The sequence below is a fragment of the Pleurodeles waltl genome, chromosome 6 (genome assembly GCF_031143425.1).
Source record: "Pleurodeles waltl isolate 20211129_DDA chromosome 6, aPleWal1.hap1.20221129, whole genome shotgun sequence".
Taxonomy (NCBI): Eukaryota; Metazoa; Chordata; class Amphibia; order Caudata; family Salamandridae; genus Pleurodeles; species Pleurodeles waltl.
Window position 1 is genome coordinate 1,018,787,523 of NC_090445.1, and position 26,669 is coordinate 1,018,814,191.

Consider the following 26,669-nt stretch of genomic DNA (forward strand, 5'->3'; position numbering starts at 1 on the left):
GCATCACAATGCACCACATAGGGACAGAACTTGTCTTTGGTGAGGACTAGGTGTGGAAGGGGCACCCAGAGTAGGGAAGAGTTAGGACGGTCAGAAGGGGGGTGGGGTATGGTAGCTTAAGAAGCAGAGAATACATCTAAACCTCCTACACTATTATATGCCAAAACACCCATCATAGGTTCAAGTCAGGTTTTTAATTATTTTTGGTATGATAGCTACTGAAAGCCTCTTCAGCACAGAGAAACTACCTATACTGCTTGAGATAAGAGGTGAAAGAAAGAGTTATATCCCAAGGTAATAAACCATCATACTTCCACACCCTCTCTAGGATTGATTGCCTCTCAGTGCTGGTCCCATTCAGGTCACCTTTAATTATAGATTCAATTTTACAACAATATCTAATCACTAATAATACCTAACATCACCTAATACTCAGCTCTTGACTATGTACTAATATGCATAAAGCACCTTTCCGAACCTTAGTCCACCTTTAGATTAAATATTTGTACAGTAGCTGATACCTGCACTATCCGATTACCGGAACATATGGTTCTTGGAAACATTGCTTGAAAACTGAATGTACAATGTGCATCTGTATTTAACTATGTATATCATATGGAATCATTTTTTATTTAATCTATCATTCTGCTATACCATTCTCCAATAACAACAATATGTGGCTCCTTTCTACAGAAAACTTTAAACACAAAACACTCACCACCATACGTCCACACAACCGACAAAACTTACTGTACAAACCCACCATCAAACAACTCAGAAACCCACTTCAAAATATACCAAAAGCATGAAAGTTCTAGAGGCTGAAAGGGACTATAGGTTGGCTAATATGTAAACAGTGGCATTGCAAAAAATAAAGGAATAAATAATAAAACATCATACACCAAAACACCCACCATCATACATCAGTCTACACAATCAAAAGTTAACAATGCCACAATAATAACAAACAACACACATTCATATATGCATCCACTCACCCTCACGACAAAACACCCACCTTCAAAGCCACCCAACATCATCTACGAATAAACATCCACTGTTTTATGCCCGTACAACCACCAGCATATGACTACACACCCCTTAACACATCCATAGATTGACCATCAAATACCAGCATAGCTACCATCATGGTCCCACATAAGTACCATCATATGCCCACACACCTACATTATACATCCAATCAACCTCCACTGTACACGCTCACAATTACGATAATACTCCTCCATCGAAAGTCAACACGTGACAACTTACACAGCCACCATTTACTATGCACTACGGTGTCACTTGAAAATGCAGTCATGCCATCATACCACCTATTGCACCCAAACTTAATCAATTAGTCTTGGAAACAACTAATTTCAAGCTTTTGCAAGTAAAAACAACGGTGGGAGTTTGACTTAGACGACAATGGTGAGGACACGACGCACAGGCACAATGAACTTTGCTTTTTAGTTTTTATGAAGAAGCTACTGTTAATTGCAGTGATGTAAAAATCATTTGACAGGGAAGTATGAAATGCCATGATTTTTGGTAAATGTGAAAGACAGACTTTGGGCCTTACCTGCCCTACTGTCTGTGACGGGAACACTGAACAGTGCAGAATAAGTGGACAATTACACCAAGAAAGATTAGCAATGACAACAGGCTGGATTGTATCTTTGGTAGCTGATACAAGAAGCAGAACAGACTCTTCGAATAGGTAGAAGTAGAATGACAACAGCGTGTCTTGTAACAAACAGAATTCATCAAACAGAGTGTTCAGAAGAAGTTCTAGAACAAAAGAATAGACTAGTCAGTAACAAGGTGCCTTGATGGGACAGCTTTAGGAAAATAATTTGATGAAGTGAAGGTGACAAATACATAAAGAACTTTTAGGAAACAGAATAGTGAATTCTGAATATTAATAGGTCTGTGCTAAAAGTCTGCGTCCGAGATCTCAACGCCAGTCTGCGATGTCACTGAGAGGGGAAACAGCCTTTACAAAGCGGCCATTACTACGCAATACCTTTACCACGCATGCCATTACAACGTAAGTATAAACCTATATAAGTTACTATAACTTGTACCTTAAGGTAAGGTAACTATAACTTGCGTACCGCCGGGCACATTGATAGTATCTATGATCTCAAAGTTATTGTCATGAGTGATGTACTATATAGGGTAGTTAGCACAGCATGGTTATGGCAAAAGTTATAGTTACCTTAGGGCTCAAGTTATGGTTACTTGAGATAAGTAACTGGTGAACTGCAGTGGTTTTTAATAGTTTAAAACTGAACATTTCACTTAACTATAATGTTACTTTACCCTTTGGTATTTTCGGTGAATTTATAGGGTTTTTCTTTTTAATGTAAAGTAATATTTATTTGCCATACATTAATCCAACTACTGAAATCAGTCCTGAGAAGGGGGCTAAGTGCAGTCCCTCCCCCAAATTATAAATATTTTTCCGCAAGGCCCATCTGGACAAGAAAATGTCAAGTAACCTGCATTTTAAATTCACTTTGTGATATCTTTGTGATTACTGTTTATCTACGTACTACAGAGCATTTTTCTACATTTGTACATTTTACTGCAGTTACCTGTTTCATGTGCATTCTCAGTGGCACTGTGAAATCCACGCTCACGGTGACCGCACAAGCACTGTGTGTGGAGCATGTTACACAGGTCTGGCTGACGCTGCTGAGGTTTAATACCTATTCTGTTGTTTGTGGCCCTGTCCTTCTGCCAATATGAAGGCAGCTGCATTTACCCCACGGGCAAGGGTCCCGATGTTAAAGACTGCACTTCTACTTCATGGCAGTCTCCGAGTATCAGTCCCTCCTCCCTCTAACAGAAGAGGAGAGGAATTTCAGATTTTCTCACATCTTTTTGCACCAATTCCCGCTTCGCAAGTTCATATCTTCGATTTCCAAAATTGTTCGTTCTAATTAAAAAAGCCAGGCAACAGCATATGAACTGAACAAGCAACTCATTTTTACAGGCGCAAAAGTGAGAAGCGGAGTTTTGTATTTTGTGTCTTCGTGACCGCTAGGCATCTCTTATGTCTAATAGATCAAAGTGGATAGGTATTGCTTGAATTTTTATTTCTCATGGGTTTGCAATCTCAAGATGAGCTTGCACTTTATTTGGTTCATACCTTCCTAGGATGAAATTGCTTTATGTTGCCTCTGGTTCATAACGAATGGGGATAACATACCACTTTTGGTGGACGAGGTTAAAAATAAATATGTGAATTAAGTACATATATAGAGTTCTTGGAACTTCAAAATAAATATTGATAATTTCTGGCTATCTATAGCGAGTGCTCGGTTGTTCGATGTTGGTAGAACTAAAAGTTTATATCGTATTATGTCAGATGACTGTTGCCTTAATCCATACTTTGTATCATACTGTTTATACACAGGATTGTAAGTAAACATTTTTTGCAACTCGTTCAATGCCCTCTCTGGATAAACTTTGATTATATGCTATATACATTTTAAAAAGAAGCAGTGATTTAGCTACACAGCAAATAAGAAATCAGAGTTGTGAAACAACAGTGATATTTTGAACATTTATACTTAACATATTCATCTTTTTTGCTAAAGAATATTGATTTAAATATCAATACTGTCCAGTAGATGGTGGTAGGCATACACAGATGTGTAAAGAATGTCACGAACAGCCCTCAATCACTTCGCACCAACCTTCAATCAATCAATCAATATTTGTAAAGCACGGCTACTAACCCGTGAGGGTATCAACGTGCTGGGGGAGAGGTCCCATCCGAAGGGCCACATCTTGAGGTTCTTCCTGAAGATGGTGAGTGACGGGCTTTGTCTGAGGTGCTTGGGAAGGTTGTTCATGCTCTTTGCCGCAGAGTAGGTGAAAGATCACCCTTCTGCGGTGATTTTGAGGATGCAAGGGACAGTGGCCAGGGCGATCTGGGTGGAGCAGAGGGATCTGGCGAGGGTGTGGAAGGAGACGCAGTGGTTCAGGTAGGCTGGTCCTGCATTGTGTATGGACTTGTACGTGTGGGAGAAAAGCTTGAAGGTGATTCGCTTCTCGACAGGCAAAACAAGCAGTTGCAATGCATGGGTCTCGTGTCTACTAGGCTTAGAGGTATTAGTGTTGTAAATTGCTAACTGGACTTTTCTTGCCACATAAATTGAAAATTAAGAGTAAAACAGTTTACATAAGCGGGCCGATTCAAAGCAGCCCGGCCACCATGAGTGCAAAGGAGAGACACAAAAGGAAAACGAAGTTTGCTCACAGTAAAACGTATCGGCAAAAATGCATTTATCCATGTAACAGGGTCGATGGTCAAGGCGGTAACAAAACTGCCCCAAGGAGGAACAAACGGAAAGCATTTACCAAAGATAACAAAGGATTTTTTAACGTTACGCCCTGAACGAGTGACAGTGATGGGTGTGCGGTGGGCATAGTTAAAGCCCACAGATAGATTACAACATGTCAGAGTGCTTGCGCTCGACCTAAAAATATATATGGAATCCAGTACATCGACTACCCATCAGACCAGTTGAGGCGGAAGCAGAGATCTCAAGTAGGCACACATCATCCATGGGTAGATCAATCAGTCCTCTGGCCTCTTCTTTGCATGTGGACATGTGCTGCATTTCTTTTGTAATGGAGATACCAAAATCACCAAGACTATTTGTGGCACTGCCGGTATCTCCTTTATCTATACATTCGAATAAAGTTTGGTTTGAAAATATTAATTATTTTTTTAGGGGATATGTTGTTATTTACTCTTGTTGAAAATGTATTCTCATATAATTCAGGAAGTGTGTTTATCGTTCTGTGTTTTCGTAATGCCAACAAGAAGGGCTTTTGTCAATCCTTGTTCGCTATCTCCCATCAGGTGGGCTGGCATGCAATGGTACAGCAAGCACTGCCCAAATAAAGATGCAATGGAAGCATATGAAGTCTGTGCTGAGGGTGACTTATCCGTTTTCCACTGTAACAAGATACTTTTTCCAACGTATGTCAGGTGGAAAAGATAGGTAGTAAAAAGAAATCGTGTTGATAACTTGCTTCCGAGGAAGATCAAAACTAATTAAAATCTCAAACGTAGAAGTGTTTTTTTTTTCAGCAGCATTATATTTTCTCCAGAGCAGAGCAACAATGATTAAAGTAGGAATGGGCGCCGGTAAACTTTGTCACAAGATGGATGGTGGAGTTTTGGCCGAACTCCACCCGCCAAGCAGAGCAGGAAAACTACGGGAACTCTGCCAGCAGACTGGAGTTTACTGGCCACCCTTAGTCCCTGATTGAGTGGTGGCAGTCAATCAGATCTCAATTTGAGAGATGTCGGGATCTGAGGAGCCTCAACGTCCCTAGATATACAAAGTTTATTTTTCATTAATAACTTTAAATCTACTGAGTGGATTTACATCAAAACAAATAAGCATTTGTAATGCAATAGGTCTCGCATTTGCTTGAGTTAGAGCTATTGGCGCTGTAAATTCATAACTGGACTTTTCTTGCTACATAAATTGATCACCTCTGCCTCATAATTTCGACTTTTTCTGCCACATAATTCCAGTAGTCCTGCATATAACTAAAACACTTTTTCTTTTACCTTCTTCCTCTAACTGCAGCCAAAAAAGTAAATGCTGCCATATAGCATTCTAATGATATGGGAGCATATGTTTAGAAACGATATTGAAGAAACAATATTTATATAAGATACTACTGTATATCATATTTTGAAATAAGAGTGTGAGGAAGCATTGAAGACAACAATAGTGAGCTGAATAGGCGCAACACTGAAGGATTAGATTACCAAATACCAAAATTGTTGAAAGATTAAAATCAGAGTCTGTTTATTTGGGGGGATAGGTATGGTGTGGTCCTGGTGAGTGTCCGAGTGATAATGCAGAGTTCATTATGTGTTCTAGTGTGAAACTGCTATTATAGAATAGGGGCGGGGTTTTTTCTCGCAATGATGCCTGCCAAACAGGTTTATGCCTAATAAAGCTGTTTTTACTTACACATGCTTGTCACTGAAGAATCCACTTCACTGGGAAACAGCGTTTTCAGTCCAATGGTTTCTTTTTAACAATCATTGTTCTGGGGTGCACGGAGTCAATTGGTTAAATGGAACCAATACAAGAATATGTCTCCAGGAATGCACATATTAGTTAATTTAAAGGTTAGAACTGAAAATGATTTGGCCTAGTGACATCAAATCAGCAGTGAACCTCATGAGAGCCCATCTCAGAAATGGATGTGCAGCAAGCTGACAAGTTAAACAACGTATTTCCTAATTTTGTAACAATTATTTCATCCCGGAATACTCAATGCAAACGACAGGTGCAAAATTCTACATTTTTACGGAGACCATAATCCCATACTTTTCTTTATGCAATTCGACCACTTAGTGACTGAATCCCTTTTGGTGTTTGAAATAGGCTGCCCGTGAACAACAGGTGATAGTTTAACATGCAATAGTTCACGTTCGATACTCTTTGGAATTTCACTGTCACTAAAGGGGGTTAATATTCCCTGCATGGTATGGGGTATACCGGAGGCTAACACCCACCACGTCGTATCTATGTAAGCAGATGACACCTTAATATATCTGCGCGACCATTCAGCCTATATGGCTGAGGCCCTGCAGTTACTGGACTCCTTCGCTATCGCCTCCGGACTGCACGTCAATTGGTCCAAATCAAGCATATTCCCCATTTCTCCGTCCCCGGTAGCTCACCATATGTCGCTACCGCAATACAAATTGCCCTGGTCACATATAACCTTTAAATATCTGGGTGTGCAGATTTATCACTCTATCACGGATCTAAAAGAAGGAAACATAGACAGAATCCTTGGCTCCGTTCGCGGCTCAATTCCCTTCTGGAGCTCACTTCCCCTGTCTCCAATGGGCCGTGTGGCGATAGCCAAAATGCTTATCCTTCCAAGGTTTCTATACTACTTTACAGCTCTCCCGCTGTGCTTACCGCGTTCCTTTTTTAATAAGCTGCAATCAATATTAACGGATTTACTCTGGGGTAAAGACAGACGCAGAGTGGCGCTGTCAATAACGCAACATCCGCAGGAGATGGGTGGATTGGGAATGCCTAACTTCGAAAGATATTATGCAGCCGCCCAATTATCATGGCTGTCTACATGGCTATGTGATACCCCGTCAGCCGAAAGCAGGATGTTACAGACACATATACCATCACAGAGGCTGCTACTCTCGATACTAACTAGCACCCCCATATGTCTCCCAGACTAATATTACTAGAGGCAGCCCGATTCTGCTGGCGCAGATATGTCCAAACTAAGCCCACATCTTTCCCCTACTCGCCTCTGCTGCCACTACTTCAACTGCCGGATACCCAAATCCTGTCAATACACCATGATACACGCGAAATGAACATGCTCCAACTGGGTGACTTATACTCTCGCTCCGCGTTGCGCACTTTCGCTGAACTGGTAACTGCAGGCACTATGCAAAATGGAGCCTTCCTAACATTTAATGCCATAAGGCTATTGCTCAATAAGATCTGGGGCGCAGGAGACTCGGAACCTCCCGAATCCTCGCTGCTCACCACTATATTAACTATTGGCAGGTCAAAGAGCATTATTACCACATTATATAAAGCATTGCTTGAAGCAATATGCACAACACTGCCACACGCAAAGGCGCGTTGGGACGCTGTCCTTCCTACCCCACTACCACAGAAGACCTGGGTCACTGCCTTCACAACAATCAAATCAATATCCCGTAATCCTCGCCTACGGTACACTCAATTGAATTATCTTCACCAATCATATTTATCACCAGCCCGCATCCAAAAAATCTACCCCCATACAACACCAACATGCCCTAGATGCGCTACACCAGCAGCTGACTTCTATCATATGGTTTGGAAGTGCCATTCCATAAACTCGGCCTGGCAACGCGTGACGGAGGTCACAGCAGAGATCTCATCCCACACCCTAGTGCCCACTCCTGATTCCTGCTTACTCGGCATAAGACAGCGTATTAAAGCAGACAAACATACGCACAGGTTTATCGACCTGGCTTTTGTGGTATATAAACGCTTGATAGCAATACATTGGAAAGCTCCACATTCTCCTTCCCACGTGACATGGCTACGTGATTTACATAGCCGCTCTCAGGCTGAAGCCCAGACACTTCACTTGCTACAACACAGAGGTCTTATCCTAGCTGGCCCGGAGGTCTGGGACACATTCGTGGTTGCAATGGAGGCCAGAGACGACATGTATCCCCCATGAACAGGTCTCAACCCATGGTACATCACAGCCTGTGCTGACGCTGTTAAGGCCGGGACTGCACAGCAGCAACTTCGGTTTGTCCTTAAACACACTCATTACTATTATCCTTCCTCTTCCTCGAAAGACATCTCTTACCTGTGCCCAATCACTCCCCACACGCTTATACATGCCTGTAACATACAATCACAACAAGTAAAATAGTCCTGCCCCTGAACCCGTCAACACCACGGACACTCTTTACACCCCTGAAGTGTTTACTATATTAGATACGGATATCGTCAATGTCTGGCCGGACCCCGTAAGCTGCAATCAGCCCTCATAACAGCTCGCATGTCAAATGTCACTGTATTCTCCTTTTACAACGCCCTAAACTCTCTCGCATTATTTTAAGATTAGCTGTTAAAGTTCTCCCTTCCTGATATCCCCGCTTTCCTATTCCAATTCCCCTCTCCCCTCCTTTCTTTTTCACACCTCTCGTAGTGGCAATGCTGTGTAAAATTATACAAGTATGTAAATGTATTGCAAAATAACGTACAGCTATTGTATTGATGTGTGCAATTTGCGTTCAATAAAAAGATTTAAAAATATATATATATATATTCCCTGCATGGCACACTGCATCTCCAATTGCAATCAGACTTGATTTGATTAATCCATTAGATGTATTTTAATTTGAGTAATTAAAATTAGGATGTGTAACCCCTGCATCATATAAAAGATTGGTCTCCGATGTTCAACTGTAATGCCTGTCCTCAATTGCCTCACACTTTATCTGCCAATTCAGCATTTATGTTTGTGCTTCAGCAGATAATGCGTGTGCACATTATTTATAGAAAACTTCATATTCTCCAAAAGATGCTTTTTTAGGCAGTTGGAGTGTCGCAAATTAAAGCACTTAGTCAGCAGATCAAGGATAGCAGTTATAAGAGAAGAAGCTCCTACTTGAAAGCCACCCATATCTTGCCCCCAAGAGGAAGCAGAGACACCCCTGGGTGGAGCTGGGAAAGGAGGGACACTGGCCGTGGCCAGCTCGTGTAAGGAAAGAAAGGCAGAACTGGAAACTTGGGATAAAGGTTGCCCAGTGCTGCCGGTGTGACTGGGGTCAGCCTGCATGCACACGCCCTCTGAACTTGGTGGAAAAGAAAGTGGAAGGCACACCGATGGCCAGCAGCGGAAGATTAGCTATGATACAAGCTAGGCCATTTGGCTCTCAGCTGTGGCTTGCAACACAGAAGCTGATATGGTTCTTTATCCGGTTTGCTTGAGCAGGATTAAGCTACAAGTCCCCCAGGTGAATGAGATATTCACCGTCCCGGTGTCTCTTGTTGACCGTGGGAGAGTGGACAGGCTACCTGGCCTTAGGCTATTCCCAGGACCACCAGACACTTAAAGAACCAGCTGCTGCCTTGATTATGGAACCCGGTGCCCATGCACAGAAAGCAGTAGGAAGGGTGAATGGCATATGCAGTACAGTGCCCGCCCATTCACAGAGGTATTGGGCGGTTGGGGGCTAGGATGGCTGCTTTCCGCAGCTGTCTCATAGGTAACCAAGCAATGGCGAAGGAAAAGAGATGGCCTCGTCAAGATCTTAATGAGGTCACACATAACAAACGGACACCATCTTAAATTGGGGAAATATACTTAAATATTTTAATGGTAGCGATACTCTCCATGCATTGGCAGTGCGTAAGGAAATCCTTGTAAGCATAGTTGTGGTCACAATTGTATTTTCGCTGCAGCAGAAATAGATGCCCTCATAAAACAGCCTTTAACATTTTACCTCGGTCTTAGAATGCACAGCACATGTAACCAGAGCAGAACATGATTTACATCCCTGTTTACCAAAACAGACTGGTGTCACTGAAAACATCCAAAGCTCTGTCAAATGCTCCAAGCCTCAGAAAACAGTAGTCCCTGGGGATGCTACAGAGGCACAAGTGGAAGGGTACAAGTACTGGGGCCATGCTTCATGGGAGTGTACAAATGAGGAAAAAGTGGGACAAAGAGGAAGGATTGACCACTAGCAAGTAAGGATTTTTTTAAGGACACTGAAACAAACTAATGAAAAAGCAGAGAGCACACAAAGGAGTATATAAGTATATACTGAAGTATATACAAGAGGACTCGAATGCTCAACCTAAAAAGCACTCTTTTCTGACCTAGATCTAGCTTTCTTCCAAATTTGGTGTAAATCCGACAAGCAGTTTAGGCTGTAGCTGGGTCTAAAGTTCCTATTTGAAAATGAATGGGGAAAATGTATTTTGGGACCCCCTTTTTTCTCCCGCTCGATGGATCAACCCGAATCTTTCCATGTGGAAACTAGGCAAAAAAGAACACATTCCTGGAAAGTTTCGCAGAGATTCGTCAATCGGTCTCAAAGTTATTAGCAGCACAAAAAATGCATTTCCTATGAAACACAATCCTAACTATAACTACCCAGTGGCGACTGCAACTGGGATATATATATATATATATATATATATATATATTCCTTTCTTCCAAACAGCGTGCTCAAACGACGAGCTCCAGACGGCCCCAGAGGGTTGGTGCGACAACCGGCAGAGCACTCCGGTTAACCTTCAATTAACATCCAAATTATTTTACAATAGTCGCACACTCAGGAAATCAAATTAGAATATGTTTTATTCAACACAACGCGTTTCGGCTGACTAGCAGCCTTGGTCACGTGTATAATTTCACCAATACATACCAACTTAAATACCCAACACTCATGGCCACAGAAATAGGACTGAATCTTTCTACATAGATGCCATTTTCTTATTAAATTTTTTCTCTCCTTTAAATTTTTTCTTTTTAGCAAAGATCCAAATATAAATAAGTATAAATACCAATATAACTGTAAGTATAAATACAAAGGGTATAGGGTTGAATAAATAGAAAATATCAAATTCATATTTATATATACATTGCCATGACAAAGACTGGAATATAAGTACTGGGATATAAAGGGACGCACGTCTATCAATAAATAGTATCAATATATAAATGTACATATAGATATAAATATAAATATAACTATAAATATTGATACAGTTCATAAATACATCCAATAAAATGATTCTTTTAAAACAATTAATTATATAGATGAAACTAGTATCAAAGTTCTAAATCGCATTCCCTTCCACCCAGGATATTGAAATTCACATATAATGTATATATACTATTTTAAAGCTTCTTCACTCAACCAAAAAACCCAATTATTAAATAACATCAGTATTATTCTTATTATAGGAAAATTAAGATTAAAATACATTCTCCATTAACGATCTTTGGCAAAAAGTTATTTTTCTTTTGAAAAAGTACTCGTCACTATTTTTATATGGTCAAAATCCATCACCATGTGAAAAAATAAACACTAATCAATCCACGAATTGGGAATCCATCCGGATCCCACCATTCTAAAAACTATAAATGAAAAGAAGACATTATAACCCAAAATAATAATTAGGAATACAGACTCATTAAAAACATCCTTACTAATCATAATATAGCTGCCATAGAGTCTAAAATTCACGATGCAGAATCACCAGTTCCTTATATTGAACAATCTTTCATATTAATTCTCATATAGGTGGGTATTCAGCTCTTCCCCAGTATTCAATCCTTTCGGCATCTTAGTTTCTAAATCCAAGATATATCGAGATTCCTTTTTCCGTAAAATCAACTCTCTATTGCCACCTCTGTAATGTAGTGGCACGTGTTCAATACCAAAATAAGATAACAAAGTGGTATCAGAGTTGTGATTATCTTGAAAATGTCTTGCTACAGGATAATGTGGATCCCTTGTTGTAATAGCACGCATATGTTCTAAGATAAGTTTTTTTACTGCATGTTTCGTACTTCCCACATACCTAAGATGGCAGGGACATTCCAATACATATATAGTAAATGGAGTACTACATGTTACAAACTGTTTAATTTGTCTGTTTGTTCCTGGTTTACTTGTAGAGTACTCTTTCCTAGATGCACTATTTCGGCACGCCTTACAATGGCCACATGGAAAAAATCCCTGCAAATTATGTTCTTTTACTTGAGATATAGGAGAACTATAATTTGATCTCAACCTATCATGAAGATTACGCCCTCTTCTATAAGTAATAAGAGGCCACCTCTGAATCTCTTTACCAATAATAGGATCACTGTTCAAAATGCTCCAATGCTTAGAAAAGATCTTTTTAATCTGGGTAGCATCTTCATTATAGGTTAGGACCAATCTGATATCCTCATTCGTATCATTTTTCAAAGTATTGTCAAAAAGTGTCTGAATTCTTTCCACTTTCTTGATTTTATCTGTAGCCTTTTTGATTACCCAATCCGGGTAACCCCTTTGTTTGAACCTTGCAATCATATCTTTCTGTTCTCTTTCAAAGGCCTCATTTGTATTGCTAATTCTTTTGGCCCTTAATAATTCCCCATAAGGGATACTCCATTTAAGTTTATCAGGATGTCCACTGGTTGCGTGCAGTAAGCTATTACCTGCAGTAGTTTTACGGAAAAGTTCAGTATGGATCATCTTATTCTTAATCTTGATCCTTGTATCCAAAAAATCAATCGACAAACAACTGATATTATATGTCAATCTGATGTTACACTCATTCTCATTAAGTTTCTCAATAAAACATGTGGCCTCATTCTCAGATCCTTTCCAAATTATGAAAAGATCATCGATATATCTAAGCCATAATATGGCCTGATTAGTTTCAGGATATTTTTCTTCATCTTTAAAAATCCCTTCTTCCCATAAGCCCATAAATAAGCAGGCGAAACTGGGAGCAAAGCAAGTTCCCATTGCAGTACCAAGAACTTGTTTGTAGAGCTTACCATTAAATAGAAAAATATTATTCATCAAACAATATTTGATCATCTCAATTAGCATATCAGTATGTGCCAAATATCTCAAAGATCTTGTCTGCAAAAAATGCCTACATGCTTGTATGCCTTTCTCATGATCAATTATCGTGTACAAGGAATTGACGTCTAAAGAAACAAGTAAGAAATCGTCTTCCCAGGTGATACCTTCTAATTTACCTAGGAAATCCTTAGTATCACGAACATACAATGGTAAGTTCATAACAAATTCTCTAAGAAAAAAGTCCACATATTTCGACACATTTTCCAGTACATTCCCACACGAGGAAACAATTGGTCTCCCTGGAGGATTATCTCTATCTTTGTGAATCTTAGGAAGAATATACAATATGGGTAACTTAGGATAATCCCTTTTCAAAAAACAATATTCTTCCCATAATAGAAGGCCCTTGTCCTTCCACTCTGTAAGGAGATGCCAAATTCCTGTGATACTGTTTGTGTATACATCTTTAGTTACAACCATATAAAACTGAGAATTGCTTAGTTGGCGCATAACCTCATCAATATATCTTTGTTTTTTCCAAAGTACTATGTTGCCTCCCTTGTCAGCAGGGCAGATAATAGTATCACTATCCTCAGCCAACCATCTAATAGTTTCACTTTGGTTGTATGTCATGTTACTATTATGTCTGGGTTTAAACCATGTACGATGTTGAAAATGTATCAGACTTTGAACTGCCATATCATAGAAGGTGTCAATATTATCATGATTCATATTCGGGAAAAATGTCAACTTAGGTTTAAAACCAGATGGGGCTGCTGAATCATACATAATACCTAAATCATCTAAAGTTTGATATAGATCTTTTTCATCACTCACTGTACGTTGATCTTGTTCTAATTCATGAAGGGCTAACAACGTATCAACATCACTGATAGATAGAGCATTTACACACCTATCATTATTCCTGAAAGATTCAGAACATGCAGTAAAAAAACGTATCTTAGAACATATGCGTGCTATTACAACAAGGGATCCACATTATCCTGTAGCAAGACATTTTCAAGATAATCACAACTCTGATACCACTTTGTTATCTTATTTTGGTATTGAACACGTGCCACTACATTACAGAGGTGGCAATAGAGAGTTGATTTTACGGAAAAAGGAATCTCGATATATCTTGGATTTAGAAACTAAGATGCCGAAAGGATTGAATACTGGGGAAGAGCTGAATACCCACCTATATGAGAATTAATATGAAAGATTGTTCAATATAAGGAACTGGTGATTCTGCATCGTGAATTTTAGACTCTATGGCAGCTATATTATGATTAGTAAGGATGTTTTTAATGAGTCTGTATTCCTAATTATTATTTTGGGTTATAATGTCTTCTTTTCATTTATAGTTTTTAGAATGGTGGGATCCGGATGGATTCCCAATTCGTGGATTGATTAGTGTTTATTTTTTCACATGGTGATGGATTTTGACCATATAAAAATAGTGACGAGTACTTTTTCAAAAGAAAAATAACTTTTTGCCAAAGATCGTTAATGGAGAATGTATTTTAATCTTAATTTTCCTATAATAAGAATAATACTGATGTTATTTAATAATTGGGTTTTTTGGTTGAGTGAAGAAGCTTTAAAATAGTATATATACATTATATGTGAATTTCAATATCCTGGGTGGAAGGGAATGCGATTTAGAACTTTGATACTAGTTTCATCTATATAATTAATTGTTTTAAAAGAATCATTTTATTGGATGTATTTATGAACTGTATCAATATTTATAGTTATATTTATATTTATATCTATATGTACATTTATATATTGATACTATTTATTGATAGACGTGCGTCCCTTTATATCCCAGTACTTATATTCCAGTCTTTGTCATGGCAATGTATATATAAATATGAATTTGATATTTTCTATTTATTCAACCCTATACCCTTTGTATTTATACTTACAGTTATATTGGTATTTATACTTATTTATATTTGGATCTTTGCTAAAAAGAAAAAATTTAAAGGAGAGAAAAAATTTAATAAGAAAATGGCATCTATGTAGAAAGATTCAGTCCTATTTCTGTGGCCATGAGTGTTGGGTATTTAAGTTGGTATGTATTGGTGAAATTATACACGTGACCAAGGCTGCTAGTCAGCCGAAACGCGTTGTGTTGAATAAAACATATTCTAATTTGATTTCCTGAGTGTGCGACTATTGTAAAATAATTTGGATGTTAATATATATATATATATATATACACACACACACACACAAATATATATATATATATATATATATATACAGACATATACATATATATATATATATATATATACACACACACACACACACACACACACACCTCTTCACTGAAAAAACAAACAAGGGTTACAGTGAAGTTATTGTTAGAAATGGTAATACCTTACTTTACATTTTAAAAAGTCCTTAGAAATTCACTGAATAAAACAAAGGTTAGAGTGATCTTATAGTTAGGTGAAAATGTCTGTTAAAATCTACCACTTTAAACTTAAAAAACACTGACATTCACAAGTAATAGTTAACTGAAGTAACTAACTTTCCATGTACAGTGATGTCTTTATTGATCTCATTTCAGATGCCATCAGTGATGATATTAATTATTTCGTAGATCATGTCATATGATATGTGAGGTCATAACAGTATCGGAAGCTCGGGAAACAACAGAAGGGGGTGCACCAGTAGGAGGAAGCAACATGGAGAGCATGTGGAAGGAACATGGGAACCACACAGAGAGACAATGGAACATGCTGGGAGCAAACAGACAAGACAGTGCAACACCAAGATGGAGGGAGTAACACACAAATGAAAAAGGAACATGGGGGTTATGAAAGAACACAAAGATATCATGGAGGAGGGCAGGCAAGCACACAGCCAGCGATGAACAAGCAAAAGCAACAGAGGCACATGAATAAGACAGCTGGAAAACAAAGCACTCTTTCTCGAGTGCTTTAACAAAAAGAAACAAGCATTTGCAATGCAATAGGTCTCACATTTGTTTGAGTTAGAGCTATTAGCCTTGTAAATGCACAACTAGACTTTTCTTGCCACTTAAATTGGTCAACCCTGCTGCATAATTTGGTCCTCTTGGCCACATATTTCCAGTGGCCCTGCTTATAAGTAAAGCACTTCCATTAACCTTCTTCCTCTATCTCCTGAAAAAAATGAAAGCATTGTCATTATATTTTTGTAAATATTATTATTTGGTACCTGTGTAACTGTATTGCAGAGAATTAAAAGTTTCAAGGAGGTGCACTAAATATTTTTTGCAACTAGGCTCATTTTTAACACTTGTGGGTTATGACATTTGCAGAGATGTTTTGGTTTTCTGTGTTTTCTCGTTTCTGCTGTGTGCATAATGATAAAACCTGCGGCAAAGGTTTTTCATTTGTACTTGCAGTGTCAACACTGAACCAAACGTCCTGACTCCAGTAAACATGTGGTCACAGTCACGACTGCAGTGCACATCCAGAACTGCACTTTCTCAAAAGCCAGAAGTCTGGGGATGCTTGTCTCTGCCATGCTGGGATAATGAGCCCCAGAGCCTCTTCCCTCTCTCCCAGGGAATTGAGGAATTCCAGAAATGTCAACTCTGGGCTCGTAACATTTTGAAGAAGTGCAGTAAATCTTCACCATGCACAACTCTCAGGAAGCTAAGCTTCCCTGATGCAGCCTTTGCTAGCAACTCTAGGCTGCGTGCATGAAACACTAATATGCTGGCCGGCAGCACACACTGTATAGAATGATTTCTTTTCCACATGCAAATTAATTGTTGAAGATGAAAGTGGACATGCATGACCCAATCCCTTACATTGTGGAGTGCGGAAATCCATCATCTCTCTGCTAAACAAAAATTCGTTTTTGTTCAGAAACAAAACGCATGCACAAACCTCGCAGGAAAATGGCGCTCACAAAATTCAAAGCAGATAAGTTTCAGAGCTGTGTTACTTATCAAAGAGAGTAGGACAGGCATCTGTTTTAAAGGGTCTGGTACAATAAGGATTGCTGATAAAGTGCTCCAAACCTCAGATCGAGTTATCGCTGTTAGCGTTTAAGTGGTGTGAACTGATGCAGCAGGAAGATTTGGAGCTGCTAGTAAAGTCAGAGGGAACCCGACTAAGAGCTAGTAACGGGGCTGAACGAGCTCATATAGGGGAAATGACAGTTCTTTTGGGGTCCTGGTGAACTAAAGGAAAACAAGTTACATGGAAGGAATAAACGTGTTAAACAGGCTCTGGAATTAAAATGGCAGAGGAGGAAGAGGAACATTAAGCAAGTAAAGGGCTTTAGAACGTGTGTAGGTGACAGAGTACTAACGTAAAGCTAGATGGGAAGATAATCTCAGTCAAAGCAAAGGTGCAAGAGGGCATCTAAACATTTAAGCACAAGGCATAGACCTAGTTCTCGTGTACACTCAAACAGTTTATTTGTAAAACCTTTGTACGAACACTGTGTACTGCGGGAAATGTGACATGTATTTGCTAGCAGCCTGAAATTTTCTCTGACTGAGCAAGGCAACCCATCCCTGGTCACAAGGCCAGTGGGAGGAGGCAGGCGTACTCTACACAGAGGCGCTTCAACTCACCAGATAAGCAGATCTCTCTACGGACATTGCCTCTGTCTTTACAACTTAAAAGATAAATGCAGCAACGCAGCTTGTCAGCCGTTTCTCGTAATATTAACAGCTTCCCCAGAAAGGCACCACCGTTTATGCAGCTTGATGACCTCCAGCCTCCACTCCTCCTACACAACACAAAATGTTGATGAAACGAGGCTATTTTTTTAAAATCAGGCAGGAGGTTTCTTTTCTCCAGGAGCCTACGTGCGGGGGAGGGAAGCGAAGAGCGATGCAATGTAAGTAATCCACTCGTGCTTTTTGTTACTCAAATGTTGTTGCTTCAGATGTAAAAAAAAAAAATATCTCAGGGAAACAGACATCTGAAGCAACAAACATTTGAAAAACAAAAAGTGCGAGGCAAATTCCCAAAAGGCGGCTTCTGTTCTCACTCTGCGCTCCGCCCTCCCCCTTCAGAAGTCGTGAAGTTGTTAAATTGCAGTGCTCCTCGCTCCCATTCCCTGCACTAGGGTCCCGGAGAAAAGAAACCTTCTAGCCTGATTTGAAGAAACGTCTTAGAGAAAGACTGAAGGAGCACCTTTAGCCATGTTGGCAGCAGGGCTGGCTGTTTGGAAGCAGTACTGTGCATGGCACCCCCTTGCCTTGCATGCCGCCTGCTCTGAGCACCCCGGGCGTAGAATCAAAGTAGGTCCAAAACACATGCTGTAAAAATGAACAGCGTATTGATTGAGTACTTGGTCGCTGCGCTCGGGGAGGAGTGAAAACAGGAAAAGGCATGACTAATGCATGCCATCATCAAATGGGAAGCAGAAATAAAAGAGTGACAATGGAAGCAGCCAATTGAAAAAGATGGGTGGTATGTATGCTCACAACTCTATCAACAACAGGTCTCTAAGCGACAGCGCATGCGCTGTCTAGGCTCGACCTAAAAAGTAGCGTATGAAAACAGAGCAATGGAAGGACACAAGTACTGGGGCCATGTTCCAGAGGAGGAGCAAAGCTACAAAGAGAAAGTGAATCCCACACAGGGTGACCTATAAGAAGCAAACAAGAGTGATAATCAAGGCAACCTATGGACAGGCTCTAAGCCCACTGTCCAGTGTTGCAACGTCAGCACATGCACTGTATTCGGAGGGATCTAATAAATAACTACAAACATTAGAGTAACATTTTATGTTGATTTTACCCACATGCAGAAAGCAAACACATTTGGAAAGACCTCTAAGAAAATTGAACTTTGCTCAAGTCCTAGGCATACTCACTGTAATGCTCTCTTCGTTGTAATCTACAGGATCACCGATAATGTTGATTGCAACCAGGGCCACCTATGGAGGATAAATCATACAGAATGAGCCTCTATCATGGCCTCTCAGTTCATGAAATAATTTAATGCAGAGATGCAAATGAGAGACATGATTCAGAGAAAATATTGAGACGAGCAAGTGTTAAAATATAAGAAAATACCACCATTCCAAGAATTAAATCTATTTTTTAGTGCTTTTTACATCGATTGTTCACTGTGTTTTATTAATGAAATAACAAAGGAACATATACGTCTATTCGTCCAATGTCAAAACAGTTGTGAGTGATTAGACATGCTGTTATTAACAGTTCTGATGTCAGCTTAATCCTGTCGCCAGGGCTCCCAAAATGTCCAAATATAGCGAAGGTTGGCCTGTCCATTTGCTGCACTGCCTCAAGTAAAGGTCCTGCTGTGACAGACGCCAACGGTTACACTACCAGACTGCAGCTCTGAAACTGACGCCCTTTCAACCTGGTGCTAAATGGCCAATTTTAAAACACTAAGCAACCAAAAAACTAGTCTCTCGCAGAGCTTCCCAGAAACACAAACCCGGACATGCATGTCATGTTGATAGTTCTGAAGTTTACCTAGTAAAAGTAAAAGTAAATGTTAAAACTAAAATAATATAATTTGTATTGGTGATGGAGACACTACATGTCTTTATGTCAATAATACATTGGTATACTTAAGAAGCCCAACACATGAGACTCCTTATATTCTGAAATGACTAAGAGAATACAGTAATTTCAGTTCTACACAAACTGGCTTACTTCAAGTGGATGCTATGTCAAATCTAAGGGTCGGGCCTGTAATCTATGGCTTAACCCACAGGTCACATGCCCTGGTGTATGTGGGATTACCAATAAGCACTGACAAAGTCAACAGGTTTTACCTTTATAGTGCCAGCACTCAGCTAATGGTTTTGCCAATGCTTGTTTGTAAAGCATAGTTACAAGTTAAAAGAAAACACATTTGGAAATGCTGGAGGAAAAGCAAACACATATCTTAAGATATATTTCGAAACTGAACACTGAACTCAATATTTTTCAACCACGTTAAACAGCATGGATTGTTTTTCGAATTTCACAATGGAAAAACTGAACAGAATGTCAAAAGGCTGTTGTATGTGATCCAACTCATAAATAACGATGACTCGTAGAAGGTACTGACAAGAACATAACAGCTATCTGAATGAAGTGGTAACATCTAAAGGAAAACTTGCATTTGTAACTGGAACAAATAATCTGGCCCTCTGGTGCTTTGCAGGAGCACATGAAATAATAATGGCTGTTTGGGAGAAGAGAAACCTACTAGCAATCGCACCAAGTAAATCTTCTGCGTCAAATGCAGGCTGAGTGAGTGTAGCTGCCAGCGCCCCCTCCTCACAGCTCACACTCAAGTGCCATTAATACTGCCTTTGTATTCCAAAGTCTAGGCTTTCAGACAATATGTGGAATGGAAGGCATGAGAGAAAAAGACAAACAAACAGTTAAAGGCTGCTCTTTATTCACACCTGCCAAAAATATATCTGTTGATGTGTTTTAATGAATGAGCTGGGGGTGTTGGGGACTAATTCTAAGTTGTGGGCACAAAAGAGAGAGCAAAGAACACACACTAAAGTTGGAGTGCTCAAAGAAAAAGAAAAACGTAGTTCCCTGCTCCAGGGAAGAGACAGACAGACACACAAAGAAAAGCTAAAAAATAACAAAGGAGGAGCAAGCCAATGAGTGACAAGACAGCCAACTAATAATAGGAAATGGGCTAAATCAAACCATATTCCTAGTATGGTACACAATAGGTCTTTAATAATAGACAGCTAAAATGCATCTGTACAGGAGTATAGGAAATCCAACTTTTCCATATGATTACCCTAGATTTGCTGCTGTTTTCCTATTGTTGTTGGCTTAAGCTGTGCACTCTAAACCTGCTAACTAAAAGTAAAGTGTCTGTACCCCCTTCCCCCCCAAAAAACATAGTTAAACTGGTTTATTCTTAAATGATCAACTTAACTTGCCTGTAAGTCCCTAGTATATGGTGTAGAAAGAACACCCTATGTTAAACGTCTCAGGTGGACTGCAGTACCTATTGTGCCATCCACTATAGTGGCAGTGCAAACATGGCAACAAGCCTACCCGGTGAGGGCAACCTGCGACAATAACCCTTTTTGAAAGTTGCCCCTGTGTAAGCTTTGTACCACAAAACATAGGGTGCATGGAATTTAAAAGTGTTGGGACTTGTAGAAAATTAACATTACAGTGTCCCTACAGTGACAAGGCCCAAAAAGCTAGTTTCATTGCGGCTGGCCTTGTTGTCCTATGTAGAAAACCAGAGTAGAGATTAAAATACTGATAGTGTATCTCAGAAGTGGGACTGCTAGAAAAATGATTACACAACTGTTAGACCCTACATCCTTGTTGTGGTATTCCCTCAAACCTTTCGCCTTCACTCCTCCTGTTTTGCTGAATGCATTTTTGTTGGCTTTAAGACTCTGCACTAGATTTGGTAAAGGTCCAATCGTACTAGATTTGGTAAAGGTCCAATAGTACTTGCCACCTAGCTTGAATCTAGTGGCACAGTGAGCAAGGGACCCACGTCTGGGCATACCCTTCCAACTTAGGGCAACTTTAACAACACAAAAGTGACTGGGTGTGAATGTTTGATTTGTTCCACATTCCGTCCATCTGTTCTTTTTGTATTTGTTGCCCCTAAGTAGGAAGGTTATGCCCAGGCGTGGGTCCCGTGCTCAGTATGCCACAGGATTCAAGCTAGCCTGACTGGAGAGGGGTGATACCTCAAAACCAATCCCAGGATTCTTGTTTCTGGTCCAGGAAGGACCTGGCTTGGCAGTTCAGGCTGGACTGTTCCCATGTGGAACAGGGTCAAGACTGATTTGCATGTGACTGTGTCAAAACTGGAATGGCATAGCAAGCAAAAAAAACTGATGGATTAAACCCAGATCTATGACTGGGGGTGAAGGTTTAATTTGGTCCGCATTCCGTCCATCATCTGTTCTTTTTGCATTTGTCACCTTAAGTGGGAAGGGTATGCCCAGACGTGGGTCCCGTGCTCATTATGCCACCAGATTCAAGCTAGTCTGGCAGAAGAAGGGTGATACCCCAAAACCGGTTCCAGGATGCTTCTTTCTGGTCCAGCGAGGACCTGCCTTGGCAGTTCCGGCTGGACTGTTCCCATGTGGAACAGGGTCAAGACCAATTTGCATTTGGCTGGGTTCAAACTGGAATGGCATGGGAAGCAAAAAAACTGATGGATTAAACCCAGATCTGTGACTGGGGTGAATGCTTGATTTGCTCTGCATTCTGTCCATCATCTGTTCTTTTTGCACTTTTAGAAAGATGGCATTTTCCCGTCCTAAACATTTGTGCCTTCTGCCTGTGTCCTGGGTTACATGACTGCAAATGATTCAACTGTTGGTGTTTCTGTTTTCCTTCCAGGCAGTGGCAGGAAAAGTAACAGGTGTGGAGAGAATGGGCCATCATGCCAGGAGGGTTGGCGGTTGATCTGTACCTAACCGTACATTTCAAAGTGCTTTGTCTTCTGTGGACACAAAGGAACCTGACACTAGTCTTTAGTTATTCCAGAATTCTTGGAGCCTTGACAAGGGAAGGAAAGAATATTCCAGAACCAGATGTTGGAGTACTGTGGAGAATCCCCCCCACTTCAAAGGCATAGTGGACCTCAAGAGCCACTCTTCAGTGTACTCCTGGACCTATGGGCATTACAGAAGAAACATCATCTTGTTCCCCATAGGACTGTCCTGTTGCTTGAGGCCTGCCGTCTTCCTAGAATGCTGCCCTGCGGCTTGAAGCCTGCTTTCTTCACCAGATGACTGCTCTGTTGCCCTGCTGCTTGAGGTCTGCCCTGTTCTCTGGGAAGGAAGCCTGGACCTGCTCCCTTCACCCACAGCTACCTAAGTGACTCCAAGGTTCAGTTAGCTGACCTCCTGTCTGACCTACAGGGATACAACAAGCCCTGAGGCCTCTCTGCAACTGTCCAGCTGACCTGCATCAATGGACCTGCCTGAGCCCTCGTGGCCTCTGCTGGAGTGAGTTCCTGATCCCCAATTAGACCCCACAGGAAATTACGGCATGGATTAGAAAATTTTGTAACACAAAAAGGGAAATTTTGCAGAACAGTGCTGCACGTTTTTGTGGTATTTTTGCATCATCCTATTTTAGGGACATTTAATAGTTATGTCCTAATGAAAAGCAAACCTTTAGAAAAATGCGATGGTGTATGCTCTCCTGAACACAACAGTATTCTGCCCATCACCCATGCTCTAATTTCATCTTCAAATATGCAAGGACAAAGGAGTAACCTTTGATGCTCTATGCTGGAACAACAGACAAACTGCAATCAAAGCTACAACGAATCCAGAATACAGCCGCCTGCCTCATCCTCGACGTACCACGCCGCAATCACATCTCCCCCACCTCAAAGACCTGCACTGTCTACCCATACCAAAGAGGATCACCTTCAAGCTCCTGACCCACGCTCACAAAGCCCTCTACAAGACAGGACCCGCATACCTAAACGACAGACTCCCCTTCCACACCCCCGCACGTCATCTCCGCTCCGCCAGCCTCGCCCTTGCCACCATCCCCTGCATCCGACGCACCACTGCCGGAGGAAGATCCTCTCACACCTCGCCGCCAAGACCTGGAACTCGCTACCGGTCCAGTTACGCCAGACCCAGGACCTCCTGACATTCAGGAAATGCCACAAAACATGGCTTTTCGACCAGTAGCCCCCCCCCCCCAGCACCTTGAGACCCTAACGGGTGAGTAGTGCGCTTTATAAATAAACTGATTGATTGATGTCAGAAAGAGATGCCCATCAAGTCCTTGAATTGCACAGCAAGAATCTTATATATATATATAAAAAGTAAAATAAACAATTGGAGCTCAATCCCAGCTTTCTGCTTGACCAAATTGTGTGATATTAGGCAAATACTTTCTTTCACTGAGCCTCCTTTTTGCTCATTACCACATAGGCACATGAGGGTGCCTTGAAATATGTTAACACAGAATGGGCTCTGTACAAAAAAGAATAATTTTACAGTGAACATCCTGATGTTACGCACAGCCAGGCACTCTCATTTGTATTAATAACCTCCTCAGCACGAATGAGAGCAAAATACGTGAGCTCTAGATGTATGCTGTATTACAACATAGTGAGCTCAAAGGTACATCAGTAAATTGTTTTGAGTCTTTACCAGTTTCGAATTGTGTGTGGTGCTGTTCGAAATGGCCCTTTCTACAGGGTTTCCCATCTTTTTGGCTCCTGATGACCTGTTTTTGATCCTGTGCTGAATTTCGTTTTTGCTGACTTTGTACGACTCTGGGCACTTTACCACTGCTGACCAAGTCTCTGTCTAAACTGTATGGGTGATTGGTTTCTCCATGACTGACTTATCTGATTTATTAGTAAGTATCCAGTGTAGTCACCAGGTGTGCCCACGACCTGTAAATTAATTGCTACCAGTGGGCCTGCAGCACTGATTGTACCACTCACATGAGTAGCCATGAAAACATTTCTCGGGCCTGCCATTGCAGTGTTTGTGAGGGCAGTTTTAACTGCCAGTTCGACCTGGCAAGGCCCAAACTTTCCACTACATTTAACGTATCCCTTACGTAGGCTCAAGGCAGCCACATGGGCTGGGAGCAGTTTATTTAAAAGGTAGGAACATATACTAGTGTATTTTACAAGTCCTGATAGTGAAATACTGCTAAATTTGTTTTTCACTATTGCAAGGCCCATCTCTCCCACGGATTAACATGGGGACTGCCTTGAAATATCTTTTAAAAGTTATTTCCCATTGGGAGCAGATAGAGATTTGGAATTTGGGGTCTCTGAAATCACAATTTAAAAATACATCTTTAGTGAAGTTGTTTTTTAAATTTGAAAATGCCACTTTCAGAAAGTGGGCATTTTCTTGCTTAACCATTCTGTGCCTCTGACTGGTTGTGGAATAGACGCCTGGGTCAGGATGACAGTTGGGCTGTTTGTGAGTTCACTCTAGACAGTCACACAAAGGGAGCTGAGGTGTGCCCTGCATATCCTGATTGGTCTTCCTGGGCTAGAGTTGTGAGAGGATCTGACACTTGCACCTGAACAGGGCTGTGCCTGTCCTTACACAAAGCAGTCTCCAACCCTCTGGAGTGTGCCTGGGCCATGGCAGGAAAGGCAGGTTCTTGTGCACTACAAAGACTTTCCTTTGACGTTTGCCTACTTCAAAGGCTGAAATGAGTATAAGTACTAGACATCTGAGGCCACAATGTTATAACACTTCTGGACTGAGGACATTTTGTCAGGAAGAAGAGCTAGATGCCGTAGGAGGGACTGCCACTCTGCCTGTTCTTTGCAGTGCTGGACTGCTGCTTGCTGTTTCTGTCCTGGGAGTGAAAGGACTGTACTTTGCTTTCTGCATCCTACTTTCCAAGGTCCTGTAAGGGCTTGAACTGAGCGTGCCTCCTGTTAGAAGTCTCAGGTGCATCAAAGACTTCATCTACCAGCACCTTGGCTCTTTTCTTTTGCTGAGAGTCCTGACTCACCAAGTGGTGCCAATTCCAGTTCCTGGGCCCTCGGGAGTGAGCTCTGGTGAAACCAAGAAGAAACTGAGTACATCAACTCCAGAGTGACTTTGGAACCAGTGCCACTATCTGACTCCGCGCCACTGCCTGCACCAGAGTAATTCTCCACGCTGAGCACAATGACTGTGACTGACGTCGCAGGCCCAATACAGCTGCAGCGCCTCGCAAATCCCACCACAGTGTGAGTCCTGAGTGCCCTGTCCCTGAAATCCAGGACAACCGACTCCACTGCAGCACCTGTGGCACCGTGGTGTGATCACAACAGCGTGAAGCCAACACCTCGCCATCTTTACCTGCTGGATTCATCAACCCCATGCGGATAGTAAGAAACTGATGCCTTGCCACTGATGTCGCATCACCTCCTCTGCAACTATAAGTAACCAATGCCTCATCTTGCTTGCCTTGCAGCAGGAACCAACACCAGCGCCTCACCTCCCCAGCAGCAAGAAACCAATGCCGCATAGTCTCCAGCGACACCTCACCTCCCTGACACTATGCAATGTCTTTGCTTCCCCACAGTTTTCAATGGTACTGTGCCTGGGGTCTGTGCGACTCCAAGGCTGGCCAGCACTCCCTTGTGAGTGGTGTCGGACTGTTGGGAACAACTCTGTGAACAACGTTGTGATAGTCCCAGTTGGAGCTATTGTGTTTCTAAGCGCTTTACTAGATTTCATGTTTAAAAATGTGTATCTTTGCTTATATTGTTGGATCTTTGTTGCTTTAGTCTTGTTTTACTCAGATAAATTGTGTGTGTGTGTGTGTGTGTGTGTGTCTCTCTCTCTTGCTACACAAATACTTTACACAAAGCCTCTGAGATAAGCCTGAATGCTCGTCCAAGCTACTAAGGGAGTGAGCAGGGATTATCTTAGCTGTGTGACTCCCTTACCCTGACTAGAGTGAGGGTCCCTACTTGAACAGGTCTTTTTTTTATTTTTTATTAAATGCATCACCTGCAATGAAGGGATACCATGAGTTTGTTTGGGGGCACTTGCTCTAAACATTTGCATAACAGTGGCACCCTGTTGAAAT

The 26,669-nt window shown here is 41.1% G+C and overlaps 1 protein-coding gene across 2 annotated transcripts in view; it reads right to left on the reverse strand.

Moving 5' to 3' along the window:
- The window catches only part of CEP104 (centrosomal protein 104), a 503,971-nt gene that overhangs the window by 317,773 nt on the left and 159,529 nt on the right, over positions 1–26,669 (reverse strand). For both annotated transcript variants that reach the window (XM_069239963.1, XM_069239962.1), the window contains exon 5: positions 18,989–19,051. In XM_069239963.1, the coding sequence (XP_069096064.1) occupies positions 18,989–19,051 (63 nt within the window). The remainder of the gene's footprint in view (positions 1–18,988; positions 19,052–26,669) is intronic.